The sequence below is a fragment of the Puma concolor genome, chromosome C1 (genome assembly GCF_028749965.1).
Source record: "Puma concolor isolate L17-30 chromosome C1, mPumCon1.1.hap2, whole genome shotgun sequence".
Taxonomy (NCBI): Eukaryota; Metazoa; Chordata; class Mammalia; order Carnivora; family Felidae; genus Puma; species Puma concolor.
This window is the reverse complement of record NC_141674.1, coordinates 19,006,325-19,032,994: the sequence shown is the minus strand read 5'-3', so window position 1 is coordinate 19,032,994 and position 26,670 is coordinate 19,006,325. Positions and strand designations below refer to the sequence as shown.

At 41.0% G+C, this 26,670-nt stretch overlaps 1 protein-coding gene and 1 long non-coding RNA gene across 2 annotated transcripts in view; one reads left to right on the top strand and one right to left on the bottom strand.

Moving 5' to 3' along the window:
• The window catches only part of MACO1 (macoilin 1), a 65,627-nt gene that overhangs the window by 33,099 nt on the left and 5,858 nt on the right, over positions 1–26,670 (bottom strand). The window contains exons 2-6 of the mRNA XM_086716077.1: positions 16,357–16,498; positions 14,256–14,382; positions 9,465–9,588; positions 7,929–8,107; positions 6,042–6,543 (exon numbers count right to left, since the gene is read on the bottom strand). Coding sequence (XP_086572203.1) covers positions 6,042–6,543; positions 7,929–8,107; positions 9,465–9,588; positions 14,256–14,382; positions 16,357–16,498 — 1,074 coding nt within the window. The remainder of the gene's footprint in view (positions 1–6,041; positions 6,544–7,928; positions 8,108–9,464; positions 9,589–14,255; positions 14,383–16,356; positions 16,499–26,670) is intronic.
• On the top strand, positions 1,473–25,436 carry LOC147577846 (uncharacterized). The gene is made up of 3 exons (XR_015254546.1): positions 1,473–1,507; positions 24,056–24,164; positions 25,371–25,436. It is a non-coding gene; the product is annotated as an uncharacterized LOC147577846 (long non-coding RNA).

Here is a 26,670-nt window from a genome sequence, read left to right as displayed (position 1 = left end):
GTTCAGGGCTCTTGGCTGTCCAGGTGACCAGTTAAGCCTACTCCAGAATTCTCCCTCCCAAAAGGGCAAATTCCATGCTGGGTGGTTCTGGGCTGTCTGAACCAAGCTAGCCCTAAGCAGAATTGAATTCTTAGAGACCTCGTAAGCTTTCAAGGGTATGAGTGGCTGGCCCCTCTACACTCAGAGATTAAGTACACCCTTGTGTCTTTGGCAAGAGCAAAAATTGGAAAGACACTTAGAACAGCGTCTCTCTACAAAAAAGGAAATGAATGAATTCTGAATAACTCATGAATTAATAAAAAATGAATTCTGAAGTTCTAAGCATTTCTTCCACGGATTTTAGCCACGAGAGCCTAAAATCTAGGTCTGGTGCCAGTCACCGAGCCAGCTTTACTTGCGTGTATACTTAAAATGAATAACAGCACAGAAAGAAAAATATAAAGCAGAAAAATAAAGCAGGTTGATAAACCTTTTTTTTAAATTTTTTTTTTTAACGTTTATTCATTTTTGAGACAGAGAGAGACAGAGCATGAACGGGGGAAGGTCAGAGAGAGAGGGAGACACAGAATCCGAAACGGGCTCCAGGCTCTGAGCTGTCAGCACAGAGCCCGACACAGGGCTGGAACTCTCGGACCGCGAAATCATGACCTGAGCCGAAGTTGGCCGCTTAACCGACTGAGCCACCCAGGCGCCCCTGATAAACCTTTTTAAAGCAGCATGGTTAGAACCAAAAAGGCAGAAGTCAGGAAGCGTGGGTTCCAGCCCTGGCACCACCACTCTAGCTTGGTCACTCAGACTAGCCGTCTACTCTCCCAGGGCTCATCTACTTCACAGACGAAAAGACAGGGTTGGGGAGGCTGGTCTAGACGCCCGAGAACGCTTCCAGCTCCAACAAATAAACACCATCCTAAATCCGACTCGGTTTTGTTAAATGCAGCTCTGCGAGGCAAACCCCGGAGACTTTTCCTTCATGACTCTTTGTACCAGATACGACTCAACTACATTAGAGACAAAGTTGATATCTTATTAAGAACAAGCACTAAAAATAGAAGGGATGAATCTTCTGTCTTGGGTACCAAAGAAAAAAAAAATAGACTGGAAGTGAACCGAGGAGCCTTTTTTTTGTTTCAGCATTTCAACAGAATAGCGATCACTTTACATTTTGTAGTCAGAGTTTTACATTCTCTCCCTTGACCTGGAAACAAGGGAGAGTGGCGAAGAAGAACCCTCCAGTCTGGGGCTGTATCTGAGCGGGAGCTTCGTGTCGAGCGCACACACGGCTGCCGGCTCTCCCGCTCCCAGGCCCTGAAACTGCAGGAGAGCCACTCCACTGTCACCCTGACCTGCCCCATCTTAGAGCAGCTGCCGAGTGATCTCACAGACTGCCATGGAATATTCCACATCAAGGGAAAAAGAGGGTTCGGCTGCACTGGCAAAATGATTTAGATATAATTTAAGAGAAAGAAGCCGGACACGAAAACTACACAAATACTATGGCCACAACTAGGTAAGTTAAGTTGATGAAAAGAATATACGACAAAATTTTAACAGTGATTTGTGTCACATGGCGCAACTATGTCTCCCTTTTCTCTAAATCTTCTGTAATTTTTTCACATTTAAAATGTTTTAAAATTGACCAGATTTTAGAAGAAATGTAGCAGATCTCATTCCAATTTCCATCATTCCTTTTAACCCAGCTCTTAGTTAAAATAACCTATCTTCGGGGCACCTGGGTGGTTCAGTTGGTTAAGTGTCTGACTTAGGCTCAGGTCATGATCTCACGGTTTATGGGTTCAAGCCCTGCGTCGGGCTCTGTACCAACAGCTCAGAGCCTAGAGCTTGCTTGGGATTCTGGGTCTCTGTCTTTCCCTGTCCTCCCCCCCAACCCCCCCACGCTTTGTCTCTCTCTCTCTCTCTCTCTCTCTCTCTCTCTCTCTCTCTCAAAAATAAACATTTTAAAAAATTAGAAAAACAAATAACTGATCTTCCTTCTTGTATTTTCTGTTTTTATCTAGAATTTTTCTCAGGTCAGAATTTAAATATTTTGGCTACCAACAATATAAGACTGTTTCTAAATATCCTGGGTAAAGGATTCAGAAACCAAGCTGGCAGAAGTCAGGTCATTTTGTAAGATGTATTTTTCAAATGAGAAGAGAAACTTTGGGCTGGCTTTCGCACGTTCCCAAACTTTTCCTGGGAAGGATCCTACAGGCAACACTTCTTCCCAAGTCCCCACCTTCCCGCACATTCTTTAACCGTAGCCATCTATCAGCATATTTTTTCTGCAAAGGGCCGGACCGTTAATATCTTTGTCTTGGTAGGCCACACGGTCTCTGTCTCTCTGTCGCAGCTACTCAACTGCCACTGTGGCACAAAAGCAGCCACAGACGCTACGTAAATGAATGAGCGGGCATGGCTGTGTTCCAATAAAACTATTTTTTACAAAAACAGGCAGTGGGCCAGATTTGGCCTGGGCGCAGTCATTTGCCAACCTGTGGAATACAGCGCACGGGGGGGGGGGGGGGGGGGGAGCGTGCGTGGGGCTGAGAGGGACAGAGAAAAGACCTGAAGGACTACTTGCTCCTCCAACAAGGAGTGGCCGTCAACCCTTTTCACAGCCACAAGGACCTACAAGAATTCTCTTTGAAAGTGGTGTCCTAATGAATTTTTCCCCCAAGTCACAGTACCGGTTCCTCAAATAGAACAGCTCTCAATCATGATGCTGAGACAGACGAGCTGTGGAATGTTTTGCAATTAACTTACCATTACATTACAGTACTGGTTTATCAAATGATTTTAAAAAAAAATTTTTTTTAAACAGGAAGCGGGAGATCAGTCTTCTCCCTCCAGCCAGCCTGGCTTGTGCACAACCAGAAGCCTGTCTGCTGTAGCCCAGGGCTCCCATATAGGCTGTCAGCCCAGTACGTTTGCATCAGAAGGAGCCTTACGGGCCCCTGAATCCAGCCCCTCTCCATCTTAAGACACAACCCCACTCTCTAGCTAACAACTCGAGCACGTCGGGTTTGGGTCAGTTATAGTCTTACTAATATTCACCAAAGCATACATGAAGTCAAACAAGAGGAAATGGGAGATGGCCAAGAAGGACGAGAGGAAATGTGATAAGGCCTCCTACAACCAAGCTGAGTAATGTGCTCAGATAGCTTCTGTTTATAAACTTCTATTGTTGTTCGTCTTGGAAAATTTGAAAATCCATGAAAGTAAAAAGAAAAACTAAAGCCCCAATACTATCATGAGGCAGTAATTATTGCTATCATTTTAGTTCCTTCCCCTTCGAATCATTTTTGTGTATATTAGAAAAAAAGATGTTTTTCATAAAACTGTTTTCTACTTTCTTCATTAAATATTGTGTCATGATGGGGCGCCTGGGTGGCGCAGTCGGTTAAGCGTCCGACTTCAGCCAGGTCACGATCTCGCGGTCCGTGAGTTCGAGCCCCGCGTCGGGCTCTGGGCTGATGGCTCGGAGCCTGGAGCCTGTTTCCGATTCTGTGTCTCCCTCTCTCTCTGCCCCTCCCCCGTTCATGCTCTGTCTCTCTCTGTCCCCAAAATAAATAAACGTTGAAAAAAAAAAAATTATATAAAAAAAAAAAAAAAAATATTGTGTCATGAGCACTTCCCTATATTGTTTAATATGGCTCAAAAATATGATTTTGTAATGTCTATATTAAAAATTCATCAGAAAGGGTGACTCAGTCTGACTCTTGGTTTCAGCTCAGGTCATGATCTCACAGTCCATGAGTTCGAGCCCCGTGTCAGGCTCTGCCCTGGCAGTGTGGAGTCGGCTTGGGATTCTCTCTCCCCTCTCTCTCTCTGCTCTCTTTCTCAAAGATAAATAAACATTAAAAAAAGAAAGTCCATCAAATGGATGGACCATAATTTATTTAGGTTTCTCCCCTGTTGATATTTACAAAGTGTCCTTATTCTTTGTAATACATTAGACATTGAAAATAATCCTACAGAAGCTTATAAAACATTTTAAATATAATATTTCCTATTTATGTATTTGACAGCAGGTATTCCCTAAAACAGGGTAATAATATTCTGGGGCCCTTCAGATCAAGGCACATCAGAGTACACACTAGTGACCACAGGAAGAGCCATACCACCCAGGACGAGGCATGGGGGCACTGGACCCACGGAAGGAAGACTGGCCATCTGAGTCCTTGAACTTCTTTACTAGAGGCAGATTAGGTGGCAGAGTCAATCAACATTACAGCTGGGGCCCAAGTGAGATGGTATCACAAGACTGAGTCTTATCTGCTGTTTCTGTAATACCCAACAGCGGAAAACTGTTTTGACTTGACTGCTATTCTTTAAAGTGAATAGGAGGGGCGCCTGGATGGCTCAGTCGGTAAGAGTCTGACTTTAGCTTGCGTCATGATCTCATTGTTCGTGAGTTCGGGCCCCGTGTCGGGCTCTGTGCTGCCGGCTCAGAGCCTGGAGCCTGCTTTGGATTCTGTGTCTCCCTCTCTCTCTGCCCCTCTCCTACCTATGCTCTCTCTAGCTCTCAAAAATAAACAAACATTAAAACACACAAAAAAACTTACGTGGATAGGAGAAAGGATATTAAAAAGCTTGTGGCACATATTTCATTTACAGAATATAATAAATTTGTGGGACATTTGATTTGAAATAGAAGGTTAACTAATTGGTCTTTCTCCTATGGGCCCCTGGAAGAGGGTTCTCTGCTGAGTGTTTTCTCTGCAGGGCATCATGGGCAGAATGTTGCAACAAACAGATGTGGATGCTGGCCTGACATCATCAACAGCATGGTATGCTTCTAAAGGTGGCTGGGGGCTAGGAAACCTCTAGAGCCTTTAGCAGCAGAACCCACATATATTTCTCTTAATCTAACTGCCAGTCAGAAAAGTAAGACAAATTAATAATCTATTTTATATAATTTATAACACTGGAAACCTTCCCTCCTAGAAGAAATTGTCTGCTCTTAATTAAGCCAAAGGAAGAGGAATGGAAGATGACTTAGTGGAGGCAGGGAGTTATAACTGTCCTCTTGAGTTACACATGAAAAAAGCTCCAGTTCAGGAGCGCCTGGGTGGCTCAGTCAGTTGAGCGACCGGCTTCGGCTCAGGTCATGATCTCACGGTTTGTGGGTTCGAGCTCTGCGTCAGGCTCTGTGCTGACAGCTCGGAGCCTGGAGCCTGCTTCGGATTCTGTGTCTCCCTCTCTCTCTTCCCCCCTCTGCTTGCAGTCTGTCTGTCTGTCTCTCTCCAATATAAATAATAAACATTTTTTAAAAATCTTAAAAAAAAGGTCCCGTTCAGATCCCAGTTTCCAAATCGAAAAGATACGAGGTAAAAAGAACACATGTGTATTTTAGAAAATATATAAAACACAGCAGACTTAAGGCTGAGCCAGTCAAGGTAAATACAACGATGTTATTCTCTTACTTAAAGATGGGAAAAGGAACATTTGTGATTAAAATTGAAGTTTAACATTGTATTTACCTGTGGGATGTTTAGAGATTACCTTTCAAACTTGATTTCCCCAGAGTTATCTGGGGACATAATCCACGTTTTAAGTGGAATTAACCAAAACAAGCAAAAACAAGCACAAGGTGGTAAGGTCAACTTTCTCCGCACCCACCCCACCCCGCCTTTTGGATCCAGTCTGACAGAGGGACATGTGCAAACAGGACACAAACTCTTCGTCTTGTGTCTATGCCACAAGAACTCTGGATATGCAAACAGAGCAAGACCATGACCACAGATCTGCCTCTCAAAACCACTGCAAGAATCGAGTTACGTGTAAATGTGGTCACATGTGCAAAGGGAACACTGTCACCTCTTACTCAGAACACTCAAAAGGGCCCGAATCAATGCTTCAGGACAACGGCACTAGGTGACCAGCAAACTCATGTGAAATAAACACTTCAAATACCGCCGGGTTAAAAGCCACAGTACCTGGTCACCAATGCCCACAGGCCCGTATGGAAGGGCCTGTTTTTCCAGACTTAAGTTGGGTTTCCTGGAAAAGTGGTTGAAGGACACAGCACGCACACTTACCTCACCAGTGCGTCTGGCTTGCTTAGCTGGTTATTAGGAATACAGTTTTCCATTAAGTCCTTGTGAGTACTTGGGCTCTTGCTAGTGCATTTTTGCTTCTTCTCGTTTTTACTAGATGAGGAAGGAATGCTCCCATTTGTGGCGCTATGACTGCGAGGTGAGGAGTTCGCAACTCCACTGGCATTTTTGTAATTTTTTGAGGAAGCAGTGCATGAGTCCTCTTTCAAGAGATTTTCTGTACTTCCCACAAGATCGTTATTTAATCTTTTACTATTGATATGGTTTTCCATATACTCAATTTCTTGTATTTTCGAGTCTACAGGTTGTAGAATATTGTTGTTATTTATTCCAAGGTTGTGTTTTTTGGCATCCTTGTCCTTTTCTTTCCCTTTTTCTCGGTATTCTATCTCTGGCAAAGTTGTGGAGAGTTTTTTGTTGGCTGGAATACCTCCGTTGTGGTGTATAAGGATCGAGGAATCCATATCAGGCAATCCTTTGGCTGCTACAATACCAAAAACAAACCAACAAACAAAAAAACCCACACCGGAACATTTAGTTGTACAAAAACACAGCACAGAGTCAACAAACTGCATTATCTATGCTTAGAAACTTACTCCATCAGTTTACAAACTCATTTAGAAGCAATAATAACCACACCACATCATGCTAACTTGTGCAAGCAAATCCATGGGGTGCCTAGGGTTAAGGTTAAGCCTCTAACTCTTGATTTCAGCTCAGGCCATGATCTCATGGTTCATGGGTTTGAGCCCCACGTCGGGCTCTGTGCTGACAGCGTGGAGCCTGCTTGGGATTCTCTCCCTCTCTCTCTCTCTAAATAAATAAATAAACTTAAAAAATTATCATTTATGGAAAATCACTATCATTTATAAACACCAAGCCGTTCTAGTTTGGGCCTTGAAAAGAAGACGAGGATTTTACAGTTAAGTCATACTTAATTTATCAGTCAAATCAAACTTGTCTGTCACTGGGATGAGAGGACACAGGCAGGTCAGACTCTTAAGAGACCATCTTTTAAAACAGGCTAAGCAAACTGTTAATAGCTTTACTGAAAAGAAAGTGATTAAATGAAACAAAAGGAGAGGTATGAGGTCAGGATATGGGGCATCTATGTTTTTCCTGACTCTAGCAATGAGGTAATAAGTCTATGACATTTAGTAGGGCACTCGAAAAGAATTTTCCGTATGAGGCCTAGACATTCCAGTCTGTCCAAGTCTACTTGAAGAGATCCTTCTGCACGATAGCAGAGAGTAAGATTGGTATATTTCAACTAAAAACATGACTCCAAACTTCCAACCTTCAAAGAAAACTAGTATTGTTGTCAATTCATCTACTGCATTACATACGTGCTCATTAGAGTGGTCTTACTAGAAACTGCTCACTTTAAGAGCTGCACTGCATTATAGGAACCATTTAGAATGGGGCCGAACCACTTTTGCTCTATTCAGAAGAATTTTAAAAAAAACAACTATTTATGTCCACATCGCGATCTTGCTTATACTTTGGTTCTTGGCTTGCTTCAATTATAAACTCGCATAGTTATATATGCTATGTTGCTACTGAGAATAAACATTTTTAAATATTTGTAACAAATAAAAGGTTGAAATGGAAAATACGCTATAAAAATAATAAAATAAAATAAACATATTTGAAGCACATGGTCTTCAGCTACTAGCTAGAAAACATCCACGCCCTGTATTTCATGATCAAACAAAGCAATGGCCCTGAAGGGGAACACCAGAAAACAGGAAAATCCTTGGTAATCTTCCAAAGTCCTACCAACTTTTCCAGGGCCAAAAAAGAAATCTACTGATAGACAAAATAATGACTAATCTACTGAGCCAACACAGCTTTAGGGTAAAGACCTACCTTCCTCGGCTTCTTTTTCTTGCTTCTGGAGCATCTGTTGCTCCGGGGGGAGGGCTTGTTGAAGAAGCTGCATGTAAAATTCGTTCTCTTTCTGCACTTCCTTTTGCTTCCTTAACCGCATTTTGTAGCTTACGTAACTTTTGAAGCCAAAGCCCAAAGTCACCACGGGGTACCCAATGCTAGAAAGAAGAAAACCTAGCCAGTAATTGCCAGTTAAAAACAAACCACACACGCATCAAGCACACGAGGACACCTACGACTGAAATTAAGAAATACATTCTAGATGATGATGGCAGTGGAGCATTTAGTACACATAAATATATGTGATGTCTGCTGTGGAAGTGACAGGCAGCGGGCACGTGGAGCAAACCCCCAGGGAACAGAGGGACTGCTAGACCGTAAGAGGCTGCTCACCAGACTCTGACATTCTTCAAACCAACTCAAGAACTTTACCCCAGTGACTGCTGGATACAGTTGCTAATGTCTTTGATTAACACTGAACTCCCTTGTGCATTTTTAGAACTTAGGCATCTGGGGGCGCCTGAGTGAGGGGCTCAGTCAGTTAAGCGCTGACTCTTGATTTCGGCTCAGGTCATGACCCCACGGTTCGTGGGATCGAGCCCCGCGCTGGGCTGCGTGCTGACAGCGTGGAGCCTGCTTGAGATTCTCTCTCTCCCTCTCTCTCTCTGCCCCTCCCCCTCTTGCACTCTCTCCCTCTCAAAATAAAGAAATAAACATTTAAAAAATAAATACATAAATAAGTATTGATATTATCAGGGCCAACATTTGGTTTGTACCACCAAATTAAACCAGCTGTACTTACAACCTCTGGGATAAAAAGTTGAAATATTTTCATTTGACTCATCAGTCTGTCTAATATCATTTCAAAGCTTCTGCAAACACTGTCAAAACTCATATTAAGTCTCATTAACATTCAAACTTATAAATTATAATTAGTCTAAATGTGCTCTCACTACAAATTTAAAGTGGCAAGTTTTATTGACCAAGTTTATTTAATGCACTTGCTTGTGAAAAGACTTTAAAATATTGGAAACGATATCTTCTTAGTTGATTCCTGTTTATTTTGGTTTGTCATAAATACTGGCAAAAATTAAGTCAGTTCATTTAAATTTCATGAGAGAGCCATCTATTTCATCAAGACATTTTGGAATCACTATCTGATTAAGATAAAAATAGGTAACATTTATCGGACACCTATGTGCTTGAAATTAAGTTAAATACATATATCCCCTCATTTCATCTTTCCCATGACCCCACAAGATAGGTCGCCAATATACAGGTGAGAGAGCTAAGGCTTAGAGCCGGTGACATGTCCAAGGTGACAAAGCTATCAGGGGAAAGAAGTGGGGCTCGAATACTCATCTGCCTGAAAGGAGGGCCCACGCTCTTTACTGCCATATTACGTTGTCTTCGGGTTCGTGTAAAATCTCTAAGAAAAAATTCATAATGGCACTTACCATTCTACACTGAAAACACTGAACTGAATTAGAGACTAAGAATACACATAATACTCACCAGTGAGCAGCAAAGGGACGACAAAGGTCTACATGAAAATTTTTGAGATCTTTAAATCTAATCGCCGCTTCAATATAAACAAAGAGTATCCAGAGGGACACCGTGGGCAAACACACTCCCCTTTCTGTGGGAAACAGCAGAGAGACAAGCATCAGCGATACATTAAACTAACATAACAGATGGGTTGTTTGGGACACGAGTTCAATTACAGTAACTTTCTTTTTCTTTTTCTTTTTTCTTTTTTGAGTCTAGCTGACATATAACATTACATTAGTTTCATGGGTACGACATAGTGATTCGATTTCTCTATATGTAATGTTATGCTTACCACAAGTGTAGCTACCATTTGTCACCACACAACGTTATTATGATGTCATTGGCTGTATTCCCTATGCTGTGCCTTTTATGCCCATGACTTACTCATTCCAAAACTGTAACCCTGTGCCTTCCACTTCCCTTCATCCATTTCGCCCATCCCCCTATGCTCCTTTCCTCCGGCAACCATCACTTTGCTCTCATAACTACAGTAACTTTCATTAAAACTTTCAAACTAATTAGGGGTGTCTGGGTGGCTCAGTCAGTGGAGCGCCCGACTTACACTCAGATGATGATCTCGTGGTTCCTGGGTTCAGGCCCTGAGTCAGGCTCTGTGCTGACAGCTCAGAGCCTGGAGCCTGCTTTGGATTCTGTGTCTCCCTCTATCTCTGCCCCTCCCCTGCTCACACTTTGTCTCTCTCTCTCTTTTTCAAAAATAAACAAACATTAAAAAATTTTTAAAAAGACTTTCAAACTAATTAAAAAGAAGTTTGACCCAAACTGAAAGCTTTTAGATGACAAAAGATGCAATGGAATCATAGACAAAAATAAAAGACAAACATTCTGGCAAAAAATATTTACAATATGTAAAAGAAAAGAGTCACAGCCCTACTTTACAAAGAGCTCCTACAAATCAATAAAAAGGCAACTGAAGAAAAGAATTTGCAACTTATAAAAGAAAAATATAGATGGCTAAAAAACATATGAAAAGATGCTCAACTTCACTACTACTGATTAGGGAGATACAAATGTTTTAAAAATTAGATTCCATTTTTCACTCTACTAGATAAGCAAAAATTTTAAAGACAAGTAATAATATAGGGAGGGTAAGCCAAAGGGTTCATTCTCATACTTGACAAAAATATAAATTGGGGCAACAAGTTTTAGAAAGCCGTTTGGTTAGTATAATTAAACTTAAAATATTATAACTTTGACCCAGAAATTCCAATTCTGGGAATCTACCCTACAGAAATATTTTAAAACTCCCTGGAATAAATATATAAGAATATAAACTATCTTATTCACAATAGCAAAAATGTAGAATTTAAATGCCTATCAACAGAGAATTGTTTATAATAAATGTGTATAATGTATATGATACAGCTTTTCAAAAGAATGAAGATCTGTACTAACATGAAATGATACGTAAAAAATAAATTCTTAAGAATAAGTTATAACATAAAGAAATGTTTCTGACATTTAAGGGGCACCTGGGAGGCTCAGTTGGTTAAGCCTCTGACTCTTGATTTCAGCTCGGGTCATGATCTCACGGTTTGTGGGTTTGAGCCCTGCATCCGGCTCTGTGCTGACAGTATGGAGGCTGCTTGGGATTCTGTCTCCCTCTCTCTCTGCCCCTCCCTCGCTTGCTCTGTCTCTCTCTCAAAAATAAATAAATAAACTTAAAAAAAAAAAACTAAAAGAAATGTTTCTGACATTTAAGTTCTGTTCTACAAATTGTTTTTCTTGACTATAAGCTTATATTCCTTTTGTAACTAAAGACAAGTTTCAAGGGAGGAAAAAGCAGCTTGGAGTAGAATAAGTAAGATACAAATAATGGGGTGATTTTCACTGATTTTTACAATCAAAATCTGCAAGCTGGGACTATCTATGTGAAGACGTGATTAATAATGGGATTTTTTAAATGAAGATGGACTACACAGGCATGAGGTCCAATAACTCTGGAAAAGAGCTCCTTTGAGACTGTATAAGACAAGTGAGTGACAGAAGACGGAATGGGTGGGGGGAGGGAAATCAGTAACCTAAGGTCTTCTTACTAAGGATCTTGGGATGAAATAAAAGAAAAATCATAGCATCTTGAAAGTACAAAGAAGATCACTTAGTCCAAGCTCCTTACTATACTGAAGAAGAAAGTAAGGCCCAGAGTTTATAGAAATTGGGTCCAAGATCACCGAGATGATGCGGAGTCTGTTCCTAAGGAGAACCTAAATCCCCTTAGACCTAGTGTGTGAGGCCAAGAGACACTCAAAGTCCTGTCAAGGCAGCTAATGGCCTCAACCATTCTTATAGATTTAACCTATAAAAAATGGGGCATTTTCACAAATTCTTTTCAAAATACATTTTCAAAAATTTATATTCCTGGGGCGCCTGGGTGGCTCAGTTGGTTGAGCGTCAGACTTCGGCTCAGGTCGTGATCTCACGGTTGGTGAGTTTGAGCCACGGTTGGTGTTGTGCTTACTGCTGTCAGCACAGAGCCCCCTTCTGACCCTCTGTCCCCCCTCTCTCTGCCCCTCCTCCACTGCACTCTCTCAAAAATAAATAAGCTTTTTAAAAAATTTATATTTCTTAATTTCTTATATTAATTTCTAAAGTTATCATACACAAAATATGCACATTATAGAAAAAAATGGAACATTTTGGACAAAATATCTGTATTTCTATACTTGTCAAATAATAAAATCATGAAAATACTTTTGAGCAAGTGAAAGAGTCATATTGTACACACAGTTTTGTATCATGTTTTTTTCCCTCTTAATAGCAAGGAAAAGAAGTTTATGATATAATATTATCATTCTTTTGTGGCAATATATAATTTCATCAACTATTCCTAATAAAGTTAAGAAAGAATTTTAAATTTTAACAAGTGGCAAGAGAAATGTATCCCGTGTTATAAAAACTGTACTCGTATTTGTCTGGCCCAATAAGAATACAAAGTTTGCTTTTTTGTTTATTTGAGCACTAATCATTCCAAATTAAAACCTACTTCACAACTTAGCTATTCCAACATGCATTTCTGAGCCTAAGGCTAAAGGGAGCCACCTTATGATCCTAGCTTCACTGCTGCCCTGTGATCCCCCACCAAACTCGTTCCCAATAGGTTCTATTAACTGTTACAGGGGTAGTTTTTTCCCCAACTACTAAGACATTATTAAAGTAATTTAGAAAATCACTATAGTTCATCACAGTCACAGATAATTGAGCTGGAAGGCTCCCCTAGACATTATCTAGATTACTTCACCTTCATATGACAAAGAAAAAACTGCAACCCAGACACAATGACGAGTGTAAATGGCAACTCACTTGAACCAAGACCCGGGACCAGGAAATACAAGGAAAAACTAAAGTATGAAGAAAATCACTTTAATTAGAGGAAAGCAGACTAAGGAACTGTCATGTTAGCTTATAAATCAAGTCAGATATGAGAGAGTGCTAAAAGATGGAGAAAACCGTGCTCACAGTGGATACTTCAAATATCAGAGCTGACGCGTGCCTTCTACACGGGCCAACATCATCCCCTTGGCACCTCTGAGAAGAGGATGAACAATGCTCCAGGGAGCTTTTAGGAGCTGGCACTCCCTCCAGGATCAAAATCCTAACAGGTTCCGCAGCTGGGCCTAAGAATCAAGCTTCGTGCAGCTTTGCTGAAAGCGTAGCACGCTGAGAGCCAGTCCTCACGTCCCCATGCCCCCAACTCAGGCTGCCACGGTGGCCTGGAAGAATGTGAGAATGTCTGGTCTCATCTTAGTTTGAGACAGCAGAAGTACAGCTGTAAGGACGGAGGTGACTGTGTGGCTCCACTCCAGTCAGAACACACCTGAAACAGCACGTTTCGCTTAAGAGAACCGCTAAGAGCTAAGAAGGTCAGGATGGTGAAAGTGGTTCAGATAACATACAAGGAAAGCTGATGAAACTAGAGACGTTCTGCCTACAGAAAAGAAGACTTGAGAGAGAAGACGTTAAATCTCTGAAGAAATGTTAACTGTGGATGGGAGACCACACTCATTCGGTGTGGCTCTCATGTAGGGATGCAATGCTTGGGCTCAAGGGGATGGTCTGTAGACCCCTCGAATCTGAAGAAAAAGTTCTGTGCACTTCCCTTTATTTGTGGGGGAAAGCCTCTTTATGTCCTCTGTGAGATAAGCAAGCCCCCAAACAGTCAAGATGTGCTGGGTCAAAAATATCAGGAGGAAAATTCTGGGTCAGTATCAGGAAGAACTTTCTATTACAGCTGCCCCAAAAGCTGAGTTCCTTGTCACTGTAGGCTTTCAATCAGCGATTAAACCACCAACTGTCAGTGATGCTGTGGGGATTCTTAAACTGAACAAGGGTTCAACTAAATGACCTCAGACATTCCTTTCAAAGCTGAAACTCTGGCAACATTTTTCCTATGTGGAACGCGGCTGTCTTCGAGTCTACCTAAAGAGAAATCACTTCAACACACACACACACACACACACACACACACACACACACACACACACACACACACAAGAATATCTTCATAATGAGGATTGGTCGTTGAAATGCCTACAACTGAGATGTCAAATCATAAGGGCTTAAACTTTTCATTCAATAATGATAAAACAGACGAAATAAACTTTAAAGATGTAATCTATTAGGAAAAGGCCACTTAAAAATGTCCACATTAAATCCAACCCTAAGTAATGTATTCAAAGAAATCATTTAAAAAGTTGAATCTAAGATTTCTATCCATGTTAAGAAGCCATTAAGACTTACCTGTGTGCCATACGTACTGAACCCACACATAGGTGCTAGCAGCAAAAAAAAGCCATTGTATGGGGATGAACAGCAGACATATTATATTTGACGTGAATGCTACACAAACAAAAAATACTGAGAAGGCCTAAAGGAAACAAAACAAAACAAAATTAAAAACATATCTTAGAACTTCTTTTTTAAACAGAGGTTATTAAAAGCATGTTGGACAAAGATCTCTGAAACTGCCATGCTATAGAGCAAGTGACAACAGGACATTTTAAACACTGAAAACCCACCATATAAAAAGGAGAGGTTAATTGAACATTAAAGAGTAATCCTATTTATGGCCTCAAATCATGAAGAACAACCGGACCAGACCACACTGAGGCTGGATCACAGTGAGTTCATTTGGACTCCACAGGTAGGTCACCTCAAAGGGTCAGAATTTTAACACAGAAAAGGCTCCTCTCCTCATCAAACATTCCTAAAGAGCCTCATTCTTAAAGAAGAGGCTGTTGGAGCACAAATGAACCACAGTAGTAAGAATTATGCTGATGTTCAGGGTTTTAATAATGCAACCTTTCTCTGGACACACCACTATTAGGTATTACCAACAGGACATGAGCTCAAAGCCATCTCTTCTAGGCTCTGGATTTCGAAGTCGAAGAGTTACAGGTTTAAGGTGTGGTCATGGGGGGCGCCTGGGTGGCGCAGTCGGTTAAGCGTCCGACTTCAGCCAGGTCACGATCTCGCGGCCCGTGAGTTCGAGCCCCGCCTCAGGCTCTGGGCTGATGGCTCGGAGCCTGGAGCCTGTTTCCGATTCTGTGTCTCCCTCTCTCTCTGCCCCTCCCCCCGTTCATGCTCTGTCTCTGTCTGTCCCAAAAATAAATAAAAACGTTGAAAAAAAAAAAAAATTTAAGGTGTGGTCATGGAACAGAGAACTGCAGGTCAACCAAGAGAACAAGCCCAGGTCTTTGCCCTCGTTCTAAACCTGTAGTTTTCAAACCACAGCCTGGGGCTGTGTGGGGAGGATGCCTCGGCGACCCAATCAGTTAAGCGTCTGACACTTGGTAAGGGCTCAGGTTATGATCTCATGGTTCCTGAAATAGAGCCCATATCAAGCCCCGAATCAGGCTCCACGGAGCTTGGGATTCTCTCTCTCTCTCTCTCTCTCTCTCTCTCTCTCTCTCTCTCTCAGCCTCTATCCAGCTCAAGGGTGTGTGCACGCGTGCGCACACTCTCTAAAAATAAATAAACGTAAAAAAACAAAGCAAAACAAAACAAACCTAGTTTGGGGATTCCTGGATCCTTTCAGTGGGTCTCGCAAGTCAGTATCATTTTCATAACAATATCAAGATGTCATCTGCCTGTTACACGCTCATTCACTCAGGCCTAAGGTTTTTTTCTAGAAGCTACGTGATATGTAATATTGCAATCGAGTGAGTTCAGAAACAGATATGAAAATGCAGCTGTCTTCCATTAAGCCAGACATTAAAGAGATTTGCAAAAATGTAGTCAATCTTCGCATTTTTTTGTTTTGGAAAATATAGTTATTTTTCATTTAAAAAATGTAATTTGCGTTACCATGTGATGGGCTTGTTACTATTTTCAAGTGAATTACCAAATAACTAAATTTGCTTTCAAAGTTTTAATTTCTAATATGGTAAATATGGACAGATCTAACCCACATAAATAAAAGTTGCTTGGAATCCTCAGCAATTTAAGAATGTAATGGGGCCCTGAGACCCCCATAAAGTTTGAGAACCACTGTTCTAACTCTAACCCAATCACTAACACAGTGATTGGGGCCCCAGAAATACTTCGGAGTAGGACTAGGTAATTATTGTTTCCTTCACTACTTTGTTTCCCTCCCCAGGTCTTCCCTTCTCTTCTTGTCTCTAGAATGGTAGAGGAGGCAGGGAATGTGACGATTTGATCTGTGGGTTTAGACAAAATTACCTTAAGAGGCCAGTTTCAGTCCATAGGTCCTATTAGCTCAGTACAGTCACCTAAGGACTGCTAATAAGATGTACTTTAGACAGTTTTATCATCAGTTACTGAAGATTTTCTTAGAAAATTACATTGCTTATACTTGAAATACACGTATTAATAAACATACCAGCCCCTGGTATCTGAAGGAATCATAGACGCTCCTGATGAAAAGCCAAAATGGCCACAGGTACTCAAATCTGAACTCCAGGACAAAATCGGCCAGGAGGACAAGTGCCCACACTACCAGGAATTTCAGGTATAAAAATGTACTGCAAAGTAATAAAAGTAAAGAATTAATTCAAGGTCATCTGGGAAGCACAGAAAAAGAAAACACACTTTTTTTTTTAAGACACAAAAAAAATATCTTCACATACCATGAAAACAATGGAGAAAAAGGACAAAAAAGAGTTGTCGCTGGAACCCATTTAATTTTTAACAGCTCTGGCGTTCACTCTGATACCCACAACCCTCAAAGAAAGGTGATGACCAAAAATGCTTAATTCCATTTAAGATAAAAAAATTTTTTTTAATCTCACCACTATTTAAAAATGTGCTAACAAAATACTTCAACACTCTCAAAATTACAGCTTTCAGGCTATTCTTCATTAGAAGAAAATGTCACGGTTGAAAGGCTTCAAATTTGCTGTTTCCCCACCCCTCTACAGCTGCTTGAAGAGTCTTTGAAATTCTTGATGTACATCCCTACATGCTTGAAGGGTTCTGTCTTTTTCCCTCTTTTCTCCTCTTGCCTCTCTATGTATTATTCACCTGCATTAACCAAACAAAACTCAAATGACTTCCCTAAACAGAAAGAAATGAACTTCAGGAGCAGATGCCAATCACTGCTAAGGATGTAAAATGTACTTTAAAGAGAGGTGCCTGGATGGCTCAGTCGGTTATGTGTCCGACTTGGGCTCAGGTCATGATCTCATGGTTCGTGGGTTCGAGCCCCATGTCAGGCTCTGCACCGATGGTGCTGAGCCTGCCTGGGATTCTCTTCTCTTCCCCTGCCCCTCCCCCACTTGCTTGGGCTCGCTCTCTCTCTCTCTCAAAATTAATAAATAAACTTAAAAAAATGTACATTAAAGAAAAAATCCTGAAGCATCTTAGCCTTGCTCTAGCTAAGATACAAATATGTGCTTCCATTTCCCTCTGGATATATGTTAAATAGAAACACACTTTGATAAACTGGGCAGAACACATATTTAACCACTCCAGTAGCTCAAAACAAGGAAATGGATTAAAATCTCAAAGTCCATTCTTCCAATTCATGAGTTGTATAGTAGATAAGAGTAGCCTTCAGATTAATAAGCCCCTTATTATTTAATAAGCGCCTAATTCTATGTCCCTAACCTAGTCAATTCTGGAGCAGGTTAAGGCTAGGCATTAAAAAAAAAAAAAAAAAAAAAATGGGGCGCCTGGGTGGCTTGGTCGGTTAAGCATCTGACTTCAGCTCAGGTCATGATCTCACGGTCCGTGAGTTTGAGCCCCGCGTCGGGCTTTGTGCTGACAGCTCAGAGCCTGGAGCCTGTTTCAGATTCTGTGTCTCCCTCTCTCTCTGACCCTCCCCTGTTCATGCTCTGTCTCTCTCTGTCTCAAAAATAAATAAAAACGTTAAAAAAATTAAAAAAAAAAAAGGTTTTGTAAGATAGACTGAAAATACCTAACACTCACTTTGACTTGGGCTAGAACTTGCGTGCTGCTTTGTGATACAAATATTCCAATATTGATACGATTACATTAGCTGTTTGAATATATACCACCAACACCAAAATCAAGACTTCAATAAATCATTTTGAAATATATTAAAATAAGCTGCAAAAAAACTTAGAAACTTGGGGGCGGGGGGCAACAAAAACAGGATCCAACACTGAGGATTGTTTCTGTGCCCTCTCAAGTCACAAGGGTAAAAAGATGTCAAGAACAGACATGTATGACCCTCAATGATACAGGAGCAAAGTGATGCATAATTTGCAACTAGGGGCAATTTCTAATACTAACTCTTGATAGAACCTCTTAGGGCTCTGATAATAGGTTTCGATCAAGAGGTCTGCAATAGAATCAAGGAACCCAAGGCAAACCAGAGAACAGGCTTGTATTCTAAGTCCCACCTTTTAGTTTCATCTCCCTAGACTCATTATTAGCCAGGTGACGATGGGGGCCCCATTCTCACTCAACAAATCTATCACTGATCCAGTGGAGAGCAAGACATATTTTATTGGAAGAGACAACTGAGTCCCGAATAGGCATTCGGGAACACAAATATAGTTTCAACCCAGCTTTCCAAGCTGCTTGGCTTTCAAACGGAATGGTTTTTTCCTTGCGTCTAGAATTGTTTCTAGATTTTAAAGAAGTATGATAATAGCCTCTCGGCCATGTTTCTAAGGCATTTAAGAAATGGCATGCATGGAGATGTTTTTACTTCACCTGTGAACACTTTTTCCCATGGGGCTGCCTCCAGACTGCAGCTGAAGGAGACGTGGCGAGTACGTCAACTTGTGGAGTTGACACCGCTCCCAGGTAAAGGTGGAGTACCACTCTCTGCCCCAAACGCTCCCCAGGCGTGGCAGCCCCCCTGTCCGGCCAGCAACATCCTACTGCACTAGTTAGCCATTATCCAAAGACCGACAGCCTGTTGAATACTTTTTCGTGACCTAATCATCTAAACCTAAGGCAATACAGAAGTTATCATCTTTGTAACAGTGACTACTCGTTTTCAAGTCTGTGACTTCACAAGAGTTCCTTTTCATAATATTTCGTCTTTTCAAAAAACTGCTTTCATACTTTTCGTGTTCCTTGGCACCCAGTTCTTAGTCACAGTTTAGAAGTGTAGCTATCTAAGGAAACTTGATCTTTCACAAACATATGCTGTACCCTCAACTTTCGTCAGGCTCCCCTTTTAGGAGCACCTGCCTCTAAAAATCAAGAGGCGATCGAACTAAAAAGTAGATTTTACGAGTTTTACAAGAAGAGTTCTAGAGTTTAGTTGCACAATCGTGTGAATGTACGTGTGGTTACTGACCTGGACATTAAAAATGGTTAAGATGCTAAATTTTACATTATGTATTTGGCCACACTTTTAAATATATGGAAATAAATAATTTACTCGTCTTAAAAAGAAGTTGATTTTACTTTAGGACTAGTACTGAATTGATTCATTTCCGTCTTCAGGGTTTTAGAAAGTTTAAGACAATTGCCTGATTCAGTATTCACTTAGTTCTTTCTATCAGTAAATTATGCTTATTATCCTTCTATAGGTACCTGTAAAAAAAAAAAAAAAAAGCCAAAAGACGAGCAATCTAAAATGACTACTCTCCGTGTAGACACCCTAACTAATTCCTTTCCTTCCATGTTTTGAAGGTCGTAAGATTTTGCCAAATCCAAAGAGATGACATTCTAAAGAGACAGAAAATAAGGTTTTAAGCCATTATAGCATTCCACAATATTTCTTTTAAACCATGAAGAAAATATGATTAAATACAAAAGATTTTTATGCATACAGTTCATAACATGGTTCATAGCTTGATGTTACTTTCTCTGATCCAAATACATTTACGAATAACTATAAAATGTCTTGAACAAAAATATAAAGCATAACTGCAACAAAAAGATAGTTTTCATAATAATATAATGAAACAAAGGCAGACCAATAATGTCTTTTGATGGCCTTACGTGCTTCTGTTCTAGATACCAGTGAAATAAAGAAGTGACGTGTGTAATTATCAGGCTTAATGGCGGTGACTCTTTCAAAGGGGTTGTTAGCTCTAGTCCCTCCCCACCCCCCACACACACATTCTATTCCTGCCCTTGCCATTTACAACCATTTTTTACCTGAATCTATCTAGCAATACTCTCCACCTATGGATTAATCATTTATGATTAATGAGAAGTAGTATTGAACATTTTTCTTTTTCCAAGTAAAGTGCACCTTCTCTCTGCTACCACTAGCTGCCTGTCACTTAGATCATTTTCTGGAGCCCACATAATTACCATAGTGTGGCCATCAATCCTCAGTACCTGACCTTTTCCCTCGGCAGACTAATGGCCATTTAGTTCACTTGGTCCTCACCACAGAAATGACTCTCTAGAACACTTCACTGGCTGTGCTAGTGGCCATCTATCTCAATTCCTAGCTTTCCCGTCCTCTCAGACAGCAACTGTGAACTGCTTTTAGCTTTCAGTACGTAGCATGATACTTCTTACACCAGACTGCTGTCTTGTCTGTTATCAAATACCTCTCCCTACTCGACATCACCTCTAGAATATTCCTCCAGTCTTGTCCAGCTGATATGCCTGCTGAAATCTTATTATGTATGATTTTAGTCCTGCTACTCCAAGTGTGGTCCAGGGACCAGCAGCATCAGCATTAAGGACGAGGTTTTCAGAAGAGCGGTATTTCAGGGCCCACCTCAGACCTATTTAATCGAAGCGTGCGTGCTCACCAGATCCCTAGACCGTGTGTGTGTACATTAAAACTGGGGATGGGGTGCCTGGGTGGCGCAGTCGGTTAAGCGTCCGACTTCAGCCAGGTCGCGATCTCGCGGTCTGTGAGTTCGAGCCCCGCATCAGGCTCTGGGCTGATGGCTCGGAGCCTGGAGCCTGTTTCCGATTCTGTGTCTCCCTCTCTCGCTGCCCCTCCCCCGTTCATGCTCTGTCTCTCTCTGTCCCAAAAATAAATAAATAAACGTTGAAAAAAAAAATTAAAAAAAAAAAAAAAACTGGGGAAGTACTGTCCCGTCATATAAACTTCTCACTGTTATGGTACCGGCACCAAACTCCACAATGTCTCAGAAAGAAAACAACCATCTCCTCGGATTATCAGTTCTTCTCTCCAAACCGTTAGCTCTCCTTCCCTCAACTAGGAACACTTTTTAAGGTTAATTCGTCCATTTTCTTACCTTTCTTTCTGAGTTACAGACAAGATCCCTACCAAAGTACAACGTAACCACATGACGCACTTCTAATTACTTCTCGCCCTTCAGTGCACAGCATGAGCGTCACTTCCTTAAAAAAGGTCTCCGTGATCCCAAAGTGAAGACTGGTACCCCGTGATATGCTCACACAGCATCCTGGACCCTAAGAACGTTTACTCGCAATTATAAATAAGTAGTATTTTATTTCATTCACTGTTTAAAAGTAAAGTCCACCAGAACAAAAGAGCTGCCTATTTTGTTCCCTGCTTTAGCCTCAGTGCCCAGCAGAGCGCCCGCACACTGCAGAAGCTTAACAAATATTTGTCGAATGAATGACCTACAATGCACAAGAGTGTTCAGAATCGACAGTAAGGCCTTTGCCAAAGCACACACTTAAAATGAAGGTAGAGGGGCGCCTGGGTGGCGCAGTCGGTTAAGCGGCCGACTTCAGCCAGGTCACGATCTCGCGGTCCGTGAGTTCGAGCCCCGCGTCAGGCTCTGGGCTGATGGCTCGGAGCCTGGAGCCTGTTTCCGATTCTGCGTCTCCCTCTCTCTCTGCCCCTCCCCTGTTCATGCTCTGTCTCTCTCTGTCCCAAAAATAAATAAAACGTTGAAAAAAAAATAATAAAATAAAATAAAATGAAGGTAGATGGAGAGATCGTGCACAGATGACTGGGAAGGGTATTTAAACAAAGCAACATCAACCACCAAAACAAACACAGCTTCTGCTCCAAAGATTACCATGCACATGCTCCCAATCTGTTTTCTCCTTCACTAGGAACAAACGAATCTAATCACTAATCAGTCTTGCTCTGGGTGCCAGACTATCATTCCATTTGGCCTACCTGCCACTGGCTCTGCCTACAGCGGGAGTTCTCAAAGTGTCTTCTGTTAAGCCTAACATTACAGAAATCTGCAAAAATGTAGAGCCACACCGCCCTTCTCATGGGTTTATTACTATTTTTATATGAACTAGTAATTCTTAAAATGTTTCTGTCGTGGGGAGCCTGGGTGGCTTAGTCAGTTAAGCTTCCGACTCTTGGTTTCGGCTCGGGTCATGATCTCATGGTTTCAGGAGTTCAAGCCCCGCATTAGGCTCTGTGCTGGCAGCACGGAGCCTGCTTGGGATTCTCCCTCTCCTCTCTCTCTGCCCCTCCCCAACTTGCGCCGTCCCTCTCGCAAAATAAATAAATAAACTTAAAGAAAGTTTCTGTCTTAATTTCTAATATAGCAAATACTGATAGCTATAACCCATACAAACCAAGAGCGGAAAGAGGTCCTGAGACAAAAACAACTGAGCAATGGTGGACTATAGAAAGTTGTGCACAAGCATCGAGATCAAATGGTCTAGACCCACTGCTATGTTCTGCACCTGCATCCCGGTGTGCAATCCAGAGAGGAGGGACAGTCTGAGAAGACCTAAGCTGCTCCTTACTTGTCTTTTCTATTCTAGTCCTCCTGCAGACCGCAAAGAGAACTTTTCGAGAGTCAATTACACACACACACACGCACACACACACTCTTACATATATATACATATACAGGCACCGCAGTGAAAAATCTACTGTAAAATACAACCAATTTAAAAAGAAAAAAGAAAAACTAGGATAGAAATCACTTAAAAAAGCTTTTTTTTTTTTTTTTTTTTTTAAATTTTTTTTTTTCAACGTTTATTTATTTTTGGGACAGAGAGAGACAGAGCATGAACGGGGGAGGGGCAGAGAGAGAGGGAGACACAGAATCGGAAACAGGCTCCAGGCTCTGAGCCATCAGCCCAGAGCCCGACGCGGGGCTCGAACTCACGGATCGCGAGATCGTGACCTGGCTGAAGTCGGACGCTTAACCGACTGCGCCACCCAGGCGCCCCTAAAAAAGCTTTTAAGAATTTTTTAAGAATTGTGTGGTATAGTATTTTACGAAGGACTATATGGACTACACAGATATCAAGGACAGGTACTGGAACCTAAAGCTGCTGGAGAAATTAGAGTTTTAGAAATTCTGTTTCAAAAACACTTTCATCTAAAACACACACACACACACACACACACACACACACACACACACACCTCTGACAGTGTGGACTCTATGAGGTTTGGGGTGGGGAGGGGGCAGAGGCACATGAGGAGAAAGAGAACAAGCCACAGTATCTTGTGTCGAAGACACTTCGTATCTTCAACGGTAGTAATCACGCACCTAATCACACCTTACACTTACACCACACGTGTAATTTTTCCAAATGCTTTCATGTTAATTGTCTCATTTTAGCCTTACAACTGTGAAATAGGCAGGGTAGTTATTACCATTTCATAAGAAAGAAACCTGAGGAGCCAGGAACCTAGAGGCTGCAGGGCACTGTTGAAAGAGCACAGGAATAGGGGTTTGGAGACCACAGAGAACAGAGTGAGTTCTATGTGGAATGCTGTACGGCTGCTAAAAAAAATAAATAAATACATTTCTTTTTTTTTTTTTTTTTTTAGTTTTTAATGTTTATTTTTGACAGAGAGAGAGAGAGAGAGAGAGAGAGAGGGGCAGAGCATGAGTGGGGGAGGGGCAGAGAGAGAGGGAGACGCAGAATCTGAAGGAGGCTCCAGGCTCTGAGCTGTCAGCACAGAGCCCGACGCAGGGCTCGAACTCATGGGCAGTGAGATCGTGACCTGAGCCGAGGTCGGACGCTCAACCTACTGAGCCACCCAGGCGCCCCTAAATACATTTCTATGGTAAGAAATGGAGAAGAGATTAAGTGAGGAGAAAAGCCAAGAAACTTTTATGTAAAATGGAATCCTACTTTTGTTAAGGAAGAAATATACCCATTTGCTTATATAGAAAGAAGAACAACAATTAAAAATTAAAAAAGGTCTGTTGCATTGTGCTAATACATTGTCATATTAAGTTTTACTTTTGTTTATTTTTCAGTAGACTTCATGCCCAGTGCAGAGCCCAACACGGGCTTGAACTCACAGCCCTGAGATCAAGACCTGAGCTGAGATCAAGAGTCGGATGCTTAACCAGCTGAGCCACCCAGGTACCCCCTCATTACTTTTATTTTTTTAACTCTTCATTTTGAAATGACTTTAGACTTACAGAAAAGGTGCATGAATTGTATAAAGAATTCCCTCCTATCTTTCGCCTAGATTCCATAAATGATAAAATAAGTTATCAAGTTTCTGTTATCATGCTCCCCCTGTTACCATGCATACATATTGGTTATTTTTTTTAATCAGTCAGGAAATTAACATTGATATGTTACTATTACCTGATCTAGAGACCTTATTCAAATTTCAGTAATTATCTCACTAATGTCCTTTGAAGCAACAGATGAATAAATAGAGATCGAGCCATCGACATATCCTGGTCCAGAATCACATTTTGCATTGTTGTCATATCTATACTGATTTTTTTTTTTTAATTTAACAGAGATTCTCATTTAAAAAAGGCTCCTGGTAACTGTTGCTTCACCTGGAGAATGAGGACAATGACACTTGCCCTACATGTAGTAGAGAGTTGAGAGCTCCGTATGAATTACTACACATGCATGACACTCAGAAGTGATGAAGCAGCACCATACTGTGCAACAAAAAAGAGAACAGACTTTGGGGTTAGACAGATATGGGCCTCTATCAAAGGAACTAAACTTGGGGCAAAACTTGGTTTCCTCACATATGAAACTAAAGCTAATACCCTTACTGGAACAAAATAAAAGAATGAAGAGAAAAAAAAATAGTAACAGCAAATAACTTTCCGATCAACTCTCTGTGTCAGGCATTATGCTAAGTTCTTTATGTCACTTATCTCAATTGTCCTTATATCAGTCCTGTAAAGTAGGTGGTCTTATTTACTATTCTCATTTTATAGATGAGAAAACAGAGAGAGAAAGCAAGTAAATGACTTGTTCAAGATCACACAACTAGGGTCGGGGACATTCCTTGAACTCAAGTTCATATGACTTAAAGCCCATACGATTATCCCTCATTCTGGACTTTCTCATCTCACATTAGATATTCAGTAAATATCATTTTCCTTCTTTATATCCTTTCCTATATGTATATTCAAATTATATAATTCTTTAATTTTTCCAACAGGACCAAGTTTTTAAAAAATAAGCAGATGTACTTTAGGAAAGAATACATCCTCAGTATCTCATTCGTAAACTATGAATTTATAAACTTAATTTGTAAACACACTATGAAGCTCTGCAGAAAAGAAAAATTAAGTCAAATGTTCTTTACAGAAATAACTACGGCACAAAAGATGGGACAACTCAAGACTGCTTTCCAGCAAAATTCACACTCTTAGAACGGTCATTGTAATAAGGAAACATGTAATTCAAAAATAAAAAGACAACTCATTTTTAAAAAAAAAAATCATAAATACAATGAACCATGACGTATACAGCTTGTCAAGCCTAGAGCAAGACAAGAAAATAATGCTTATTACCCCTGAGAAAGAAGACTCCATCCTTAGTATTTCTCTCATCTGAGACAGGAGTTTTTGTTTGACCATGAACGTGGCACTCACCTCTCTAGAACTCAAGTGTCCTCACTACAAGATAGGCAAAATACTGAATTTAGTACTAAGTAGCTTATTTGGCTTTTAGAAGTGTTTTGAAGATGAAAAAAGTAATAATATAATTTGAAAACAGAGCTAAACTGTTTCCAGCCACCTCCGCCATTCTAGGTAAGGAAACAGATCTCAAGCAGCGCAAATCAATCAGTGATGTCTACAGGTACACCTAAAGTGGACTCGCTGCACTGCTGCAATCCACTAAATGCAAAGCCTCTGAAAAAGAAAAGGCAACAGAAGACATGGACGAGGGATAAATTATTTCTGACGTCACAATCCCATGACTCAATGTGAGTCCATCACCCTTAAAAGAAGCAGGCAGAAACAAAGGAATGAAGGTCAGAGTTATGAAGGGGCTTCAAAGTCTCGGGATGATAAGCATTTTGGAAGGCTGATGAGCAGAGGCCAACTTGACATCAGTTAAATGTCAGAGTAAAGATATAAAGCCTCAAAGAATACATTCAAACAGTTGATTGCGTGTTTTTTTTTTTTTTAAAGTCTCCATTACCGGGATCCATGTGCCTAAAGGTGAGAGACCTTGAGGAAACAGTCACTCCTTGGGTACTTGAAGAAATTCATGATGGAAAAAAAATGTGTAGCAAAGGAGATGTGTTTCTACTGTTGGTATGTGCCACTACGCTTAAGTAGCTTGTTGATTGAGCACACAACTTTTTTCTTCTGGACCTATTTCTTGAAAATGGTCCAAGTAAGATAATTACACCCAAATCTATAAGCCTAGAAAATAAAAGTAATATATTGAAGAGCATACTAAATTTCATCAAGAAAAGTAACCCAGGGGCACCTGGCTGGCTTAGTTGGTAGAGCCTGCAATTCTTGATCTCAGGGTTGTGAGTTTGAGCCCCACATTGGGTGTAGAGACAGAAATAAATAAAGGAAGAGAGGAGAGGAGAGGAGGGGAGAGGAGAGGAGGAGAGAGGAGAGGAGAGGAGGAGAGAAGAGAGGAGAAG